Source organism: Lepidochelys kempii, chromosome 1 (genome assembly GCF_965140265.1).
Source record: "Lepidochelys kempii isolate rLepKem1 chromosome 1, rLepKem1.hap2, whole genome shotgun sequence".
NCBI lineage: Eukaryota > Metazoa > Chordata > Testudines > Cheloniidae > Lepidochelys > Lepidochelys kempii.
Window position 1 is genome coordinate 264,836,106 of NC_133256.1, and position 9,126 is coordinate 264,845,231.

At 39.5% G+C, this 9,126-nt stretch overlaps 1 protein-coding gene across 2 annotated transcripts in view; it reads right to left on the minus strand.

The window, feature by feature from the left end:
• Positions 1–9,126, minus strand: part of SCYL2 (SCY1 like pseudokinase 2) — a 52,311-nt gene that overhangs the window by 42,999 nt on the left and 186 nt on the right. For both annotated transcript variants that reach the window (XM_073327414.1, XM_073327413.1), the window contains exon 2: positions 3,832–4,036. In XM_073327414.1, the coding sequence (XP_073183515.1) occupies positions 3,832–4,008 (177 nt within the window). In that variant the 5' untranslated portion in view covers positions 4,009–4,036. The remainder of the gene's footprint in view (positions 1–3,831; positions 4,037–9,126) is intronic.

Genomic DNA, 9,126 nt, shown 5'->3' on the forward strand with positions numbered 1-9,126 from the left:
TTGAAAATTACACATTAAACACTAAATTAAGGTTTCAAAGTCAACCATTCAAAAGTTAGGAAATGCCAGAATTAAGACTGCCTATGAAGGTAAAGTGCTTCTAATTTGCCCCCACCCCCACACTTATGCATGATAGTCTGTAATTACACGATCACATACTTCTGCCGCCGCCCCCTCCCCCCCCCACACACCCTCCATAGGGCCCCTGCCTCACTCAGTGTACAGGATGGACCAGCTCTGAGGATGGATCAAGGCTGTGCAGTGAAGGAGCCTTGACTGTGGGACCCTTGCTTCATTTGTTCTGAAAGTTGGAAGGTACGTAGAGAATGACACAAGGGATTGCACGAAGAGAAAGGATGGTCTCACTGTTAGGGCAGTTGAATGCTGCCCTAGAGAATGTTATTCTACCCCTGACTTTGCCACAGAGTTCCTATACATTGTTGTGCATGTCACTTAATCCAAACTTTTCATTGGTGGGCACTAATTGTGTGTTTCATTTTCTCAATGTTTGAGTTGACACCCAAGAATCTAACAGCAGAAGTGTTGAGCACTTGACACAATTTAAGTTGGTGGGACTGTGCTTTGAACATAACATGCTATATAATGCTAAAGACTGGAAAAAAAAAATCAGATTCTAGGTGCCTCAAATTGGGCACCCAAAATTAGTGGATACTTTTGACCTTAATCTCACGGTGTCTCAGTTCTCCATCTGTAAATGGTGATAATTTACAGCCGCATCTGAGAGGGGTGTTGTGAAAATAAACTCCTTACTCTTTATGAAAGACTCAGCTATGATAGTGCTGAGTGCCAAAGAGGTCTATAAGGAAATTAATAATTCTGTCTTCAGAGAAAGGTTTGAATAGCATGCAGTAAATAAGGGTTAGGGCTACACATTGAACAATGAGGAGAAAAAAATATTATCTACTCATTAAATCAGAACTGTCCATCCTATGCACTGAATGAGGCAGCGGTCTTGTGAGAAAAAATAGTATGCCATCATGTAATTAAAGAATGTATCACAATGTATACGCACAAGGTGACCAGATTTCCGTTGCACAGGCAACCTTAATTCTGGCATTTCCTAACTTTTAAGTGCTTGACTTTGCAACTTTACTAATATTCTTTTAATCAATGTACTTTTTTGAGGGGGTGTAATCGATATACTTTGGCAAATCATTCAATTCAATAATTGAACACGTACCGAGCATTTGACTACATGATGTGCTACTAAGATTTTTCTGGAACCTCAATTAAAGAGAATTCTCTATTTAAGACACAGGTTAGCATTCCAATAATCATCTGTTTTTTCCCCCAAAAGAGATGCTCCATCTTCCTATTCTTGCACAAGTCTTTTAAAATTGGAGTCTTTTTTAAATTACATTTCCTTGCATGTTGTTTTAGTAATAGCCTCATTAACTGTGATTATTTTGAAACTAATCTCCCTTCCTCACTTGACTTTTTTTTTTAAACTAAAGATTCCAACAACATTGTGTGAGTTAACTGATTCTCTGAATGAGGAACAGAAACTAGGTGTAGCAGGGATCCTAGTGCCCAGATGATCATCTCCTTACACATTTTGCTAACCCTTGAGATGGAGGAGGTGGTTTGGTAAGAAAGTTCTCTCAAGTGCCCCCATCCCTATCTGTGCCTTCCTGACTGCATTTTAAGAAGAGGGGAGGGAACTAGCGCTTCCTTAGGCCAGGAAAAAATTATATATATAATATATATATAAAGGACGTTCAAGGCAATATGGAGTAAACAAACAACAAATCCTAAGATGGGCTGACCAAAAAAAATTTCTGGGGCCTAAATAATTTTTTATATATGTGTGTGCGTGCGTATACACACACAGTGCTACATAGGACAATTCATAATACATATACACAAATATTCACACATGCATACATATATTATCTCACATATTTATTTGTGTAAACCAGACAGCAAGCAAGCAAAAACCTGATAATCAAATATTAAAATATGAACATCCTTGTAAATCAGGACAGACAGCAGATCCAGGAGGGCAGCAATAAGTTTCCTCCACTTAGAGTGCCACAATACCATTTCTAAAAGCATTCACCTTCCAGACTCCAGTGATGAGATTTTCAAGAGTGCTCAGTACTTAGAAACTAACTTAAACTGAGAGCTGAGGTAGGCCAACACAGTTCAAAGCATAATTCTATCTCACCCACTTCCACAATATACCTTACTTCCACTTATCCAGGGAACAAGAGACATGATCAGTTCTGCTTCTCCCATATGAAAACTCAAGAGTTCTGTGCAAAGGGTTCTAAACTATGTATATTGCCACAAAGTGAATCTGTAGCCAGATGGCCAAAGACTCTATATTTGAATACTGAATACCTATTTGTGGTGGAAAGAAAGGAATAGCTCCAAATTTTTTTGTCAGCAGTATTTGAAACACAGGACACTCATGTATCATTTTGGGGAAGTTAGTGATGTCACTGGCACAGATGACAAACAGCCACTCACAAGTTACCAGAAGGGTGGACTGGCAGAACAAAGGAATACAGTAAGTTACTAATGAACAGATAGCATGAAATTTAATAACCACAATATATCTTGCACTTCGTTGTATATCTTAGCAATGTTCGGAAGGAGTCTACCAAAGAGTGTAACTCCTCACAAACATCTGGAAAAAGACATCCTTCAATAAATGATTCTTATATTTAAATAATTGTTGGAAGCCATTTCACACACAAAGTACTTACCACACTGATTAGTTTTGTTTTGCAGCATCAGATTGAATGCTGACGTGATGACTGGCTAAAATATGGACTAATGATAATCATGTCACTATTATTCAAATACAACTAATCATCACGCAATAAAATGCTGACCCCTTGTAACATGGAACTGGCAGTGTACTTTTAGCCATATTAGTGGCAAAACAGTTTGCCGAAACATTAGTCAGGGTTTGCTTTACCACGTTTGGAGCCAAATCATGCAGACTCTACTGTGAGAACACCCAATCAAGACTTGAAAAATGTACCTAAGCCACTCCACAGGGAATTAAGCCGATTAACCAGGTTAAAGATACCCATGGTGCCATAGCTTATGCCCCCACAGCCACACCACCTTTCCCCATGCCCCCACAGCCGCATCCATTGCAATTTAAAGGAACAGAACAGTTATCCCGTCTATTAAGCACTGTAATTGTATTTTGAGGGTTATTGATCCAAAAGTGCTTGGCTATTTCCGTATTCAAAAGAGTATTAATAAAGTTGATATTCTTAGTTTAATATTTTTTTCTTACAATAGTGATATTGTGCAATATAGGGAAACTGTTAAACGCTTCCTGTTCCAGGCCATTTTTACATTGTTTAAAAAAATACCTGTCGGCTTACAAGGCAGCTGTGGGGGTGTGGTGGGACTTGCTCTCATTCTGGGCACCACCAAAAATTAGACAATCCTGCCGCCCCTGAGAGAATGTAGTGTTTATGGGAATGAGGGGTTAACAGCAATGACCTGAAACAGGCATGGTGAAGGCAGTTAGCATGAGGCCACCCCCAAATACCTTTGGTCAACATAGCTCATACCTAACATTTCTTACTGCTCAATTTCTGCATATCTATTGACCCAGAAACTAAATTGTGTCTGTCTGTTGTGATGAAATGAGCAGTGGGAACCTTAAATCAATTAACACATTTGGCTACCTTTTCTGTCTTCGTTTGACTTCACAAGTTGTAAAGCTAGCAACAGTTTACTGAACAAAATGTTCTTCTAAACCGTTCCTAACAAAAGATGCAATTGTTGTTATTCCTCAAGTATGATTTTAATGTAACCACAAGCCTTCACCTGAGATCTCACCTGTTTTGTTGACTTTTTAGTTCCATTAAAAATCTTCCAAGCAAGCCCATTGCCACCACTGGCAATATGTTGGCCAACATCAAATTCCCTGGTAACAGGATTTCCCATCACCGCACTGGTTACATCAGCTGTTACCTTTGTAACGGTACTTTTCAACTTATTCAGCATAGACTCCATTGTCCCAATTATATGCTATCACGTTAGCCTACAAACAGAAGGGGGGAAAAAATCATAATTCTTTCCATTTCTGTTAACGGAAGGTACTGAAAATGGTTAGTTTACATGAGTGCATGTTATTAAAAACACAGAACACAAAGCCAGCTATGGAAAATCTATATTTTAAAAGGGAAGAGTAAAGCTTTATTTTTTTCTTAAAAGAGAAAACCTGCCGAAGATCTCAAATCATCAACAGTATAAATGTATATTTACGCTGATGGCATTTTAAAAATGCGCCCTCGCTCTCTCACTGTACCTGCCAAAACCCACGCTCAAAATTCAGTGTTTTACCTAAACCAACTGCAGATGTTACTAACACTTTCTGTTCTGATGTGTTAATGAGTCCATCAGCTGCTGCAGGGAAAGTGGAGGAACTGCTTTTTCTATGCTTTCCTTTAGAACTAGTGCTTCTATATGGTTATGCAATTTAAGAGATGCAAGAATCTGGTTTAGAATTAAGTTTATTTTCACCTGTACTATATATTACTATTATTTCCTCACTTAATTGAGGTAGTTAATTACAAAAAACTGCTGCCAGAGACACCAAGAAAACACTACTATCCAGCAGCTCAAACCATGAATATGAATATCTTTCTGCTGCTGGGTGTGCTATTGAAGGAATAGGACAAGAAACTTATACTGAAACTGGGAGAGAGACATATCTGTCTTGTTCCCTACCTGCAGTAAGAAATGAGGTGAAGATGGAACACAAGGAGAAATTAATGGCTACTAACAGTTAACATACATAGAACACCCAAAAACAAACTCTAAATTAAGACAGCCTCCAACTTCGTTTCAAAGAGAGGACATGGAGGAATATTCATTTCTCCACCAGACAAATGTGAAACAAACTTGAAAAATAGTGCACCACGGAATATTTAAGAGTGTGCAGACATATTGTTTAAATTTATAGCCTTATTGGTCACATACCTAGGTAACCACAATATTATTCTTACAATACCTAAGTCATTAACTTCGGGCCAATTAGCTTCATGGCGTGGTTTGGTACATTTAGTTCTTACCATCTTCTTTGACATTTAAGACATATTTACATGGATTCAGAGTATCATTTCACCCACCATCCTAAAGAGCACCACTGTGTTTTCCACATGGAAGAGAGGGTATTTTGGGGTGATATAGCAGATGTTTTCAAAATTATGAAAAGCAAGTGATAGAAATAAGCAGGGGACACAACATCAAAGAATGAGGTAACTAGGATTAAATTAAAAATTGTAGCTGTTTCATGCAAGTTACATTTCATTTTGATCACCTGCAGGTAAGTGAGTTTAAGTAATTTGTTTTTAAAGGTTAGAATTGTGGGTGAGGGTACTGTGCGGGGGGGGGGGGGGGACGGGACGACACCTCCTGGGTAACAAAAATACTCCCTAAATTTATAATTGTTATATTTGCAATCCTTTTCAGTTTTTTAATTTCTGCTGAACACTTCACCCTAATTGTGCTGGTTGGAGGAAACGTGTTGTAGAAAGGAAGGGAGTTAACTACTTAGGTTCCAGTCCTATAAACATTTAACTTTAAGCTCATGAATATCCCCCGTGTCTTCAGTGGGACTACCCACTGCATAAAGTTAGGCATGTGTGTAAGCATTTGCAGGACCAGGGCCTTAATTACTTAGGTATGAAGAGTTAAGTATTGGTAAATAAATTCCATCTGAAGCAACCAAATTTCATGATACAGAACCACGCCAATACAGCAGAAGTTTCCTGTTCAACTAGCTACTGAACAGGAATAGAGAGACCAAGGAATGAGGAAGACAATTATTTCAGAGTATTAAACTGTAGAGTGTTAATGCTTTGTTGGAGAGGTTAGTGAAAATAAGTTAGAGACATTTACTTTATTATAATATATATATATATACATACACACACACACCCCTTGTGTATTATTGCATTAAGGTAAGATGTTATACAAATTGTAGTTGTGTCAGCCAAGATAAAGACTGATTTCTTACATCTAAACTCCCCAAGCTAAGGAAAAGCATTGCCTACCTGATAAGTATGGAAAAACACCATGCCTCATAGGTCATAGGACAGCCTGAAATAAAGAGATGCTGGTATCTGTAGTCCTTCAGGACCTTATTCTACAGCCATTCTGCATGGGAGCTCCACATGCAAAAGGACTACAGAATCAGGCCCCAAGCAGATACCAAGATAAAAATATATAGTATTTGTTTCCTGATATTGCTTTTTCTGCAACTGAAGATTTTATTCAGATAAGCAGAAACAATATATTCCAGTTTAATCCCTTCTAAGTGTCTCCATTTCTGAAATGCCTTGGCAAGTAAATTTGGGCCCAGTCATGCAAGGTCCTGAGCACACTCTATCCCTGCTGGGATCAACAGGGTGGCACTGCTCAAAACCCCACAGAACTTGATCCTTCACTAGTATATCAATATCATAAGAGCTATACTGGTAACTTTTTAGCTGCACTCTGTTGGATTCTCACTGTGGAAGGATAGCATATAGGACTCCACGTTTACTGGTCTTGGCTCAAAAAAGAGAAACTGTAACTCCCAAGGATGTGCAACACAGAATCTCAGGGTACAGAATGGACATAGTGGGCAAAGGACTAAGGTAAAACAAGTCTGTGACACTGGAATTAAACGAATACTTATGTGTTACCTCAAGCTTGTTAAAACTAAGTAAACTAGACCTAAATTATTTTTTTGACATTTATATTACTTACTTTTGTATTTCATTCAGCATGGACAATAAAACTAGAACAGTCAGTTTCTATTTCTGGTATTAACCCACTAGCACAAGTCTTTGCCTTTGAAGTCACAACAAGGGAGGGGCATCTTTAAAAACCTGATTACACTGGAAGTATGAAATAAACAGTTCCTGTTCATATTCCCCTTTACATGATCAAATTCCTTATGTATGCTTAAGTTTGAAGAAGTGTCTCTCTGTTGAGAGGTGGAAGAATGAATGAAATTGCTTCCAATTAAACTGGAGGAAGCATTCTCGGCTAGAGGTGGCAGTTCCATGTGGTAATTGTATTGAAAAGGTTGGAGAAGGCAGTAAGGGAAGATACTAACAAAAAATCATCATCAAGAGTGAGGATTTACAAATAGGCCTGGTATGCATGATCAAACATGCTCCCTCCCAACTTGGCACTGCACAAAGTTAAACCATTGACTAATTCAGCAGAGGAGAGAGATAATTAACCAACTTTATCTCTCAGCATGCAGATTGTTTTCATAAATTAACGTCTGTTAATACTGCCGACACATTTTTATAAATCCTTGTGTCGACAATCTGAATGAAATCTAAGATGGGTTTTGTTCTATAAAAATAGTTTATTACCAGTTTCAATTACACCATATTAAATGTCAGTTGAAATAATATATCTAGAGATACAATCCACATGGAGGAAGTACGTAAAAGATTTTAACTTGGGCAGTGACAATTTCAATACCACAGATTAGTCAAAACAGTTGTATGTAAAATATGAAAGTTAACATCAGCTTCTTCAGCAGTATTTTCAAGTCTAAAATTGAGCTACTATACATAGAAAAAGAAACAATCACAAGACAATGATGCAATAATGTCAAGCATCCACAAGGCATAAAGTATTTTACGCTTTTAAATTAAAACGTAGAAGAGACAAAAAGCAAGAAAACTGCAGTATCTTAGTAACTATAATACTCAAGGCAACAAGGAGTGGGCACTCCAGAAATATTTAAGATAGAACTTTTCTTCTTCTTGACATTTGAGTACAATATCTATACAAAAACAGGACCCAATTCTATAGATTGGTGGGTGTGGGGGAGCCCTTATGCTTCCATGGAACCCCTTTATAGTCAGCGGGGGCTCCGTGATGGTGTTTGCCTACACAGATCAGCTTGCAGAACTGAAGCTTTACAATTTTGCTCAGGTTAACACGTGAATAAGTGGCACAAGATAGGGAAACATTAAGAATACTGAAAATAAGAATAAAGCCAAAACAAATAAGCCTCCAACTCCTCCTCAGTTTTCATTTGAGTAATCACTTTGAGCTAGTTTATTCTCTTTTCTATTGTGGTCATGTGGGGGGCAGGGGGGAATGTTTGTGTGAAACCAACGCCACCCATCCCCCATGGCTGTATCAGTGCTCTGCCTGGTTTGTGACACCGCCCGGGAAAAGGCTGATACTCCACTTGTGAGCAAGGAGCTGAAAGACCTAATTCCACCCTATCATAAGTGCCATTCCACAGAGCTGACTAGATACACACCCTACAAAAAGTAGAAAGAAAAGGAGTACTTGTGGCACCTTAAAGACTAACCAATTTATTTGAGCATAAGCTTTCGTGAGCTACAGCTTACATTGGATGAAGTGAGCTGCAGCTCACGAAAGCTCATGCTCAAATAAATTGGTTAGTCTCTAAGGTGCCACTAGTACTCCTTTTCTTTTTGCTGATACAGACTAACACAGCTGCTACTCTGAAACCTACAAGAAGTAGATTACTCCCCACCAGCTCAACAGTGGAGCACAGGAGCAACTAGGTCTCAGTGGGGTATTTTTGATACCCAGTAGCACCCAGTATTCTCCTTACAATCAAGCCTTCCTTTACTTGTAAAAACAATTCAAAGCACATTTTTGAAAAGCATAAATATTATGGATCATGTAAAGTACCAATGATAACAGGGCAAAGCATATCCTTATTTCATCATGAGTTCTGTACCACAGGGCAAGGCTGAAAACCCCAAACCCTGCAAGCTACCAAGTGGAGAGACAACAGACCAAGTTATTCATTATAGGCTCCCAGCAGGGGATTGGGAGAGAGCGGGGACAAGCTGAACACGAGCCTCGCAGGCACAAGAGCCCTTCGGGTGTTGGCGTGTCCTGCCAACAAAGCCACGTATCGCTGCCCGCAGGGAGCGCCTGTCAGAGCTTTGCTCGCCACCTCGCCTGCACCCCCCACCTCCTCCGCCCCCGGGGCCAACGGTTTATAGGGAGTGACTAGCCGCCCAGCCCGGCGCTCCGGCCCTGCACAAAACACGGCCCCGGCTGCCGGCCCCGGGCCCCTCCTAGTCGAGCGGGTTCCCGGTGTCGCTAGGCCAGAGGCAGCCGCCCTCTCAC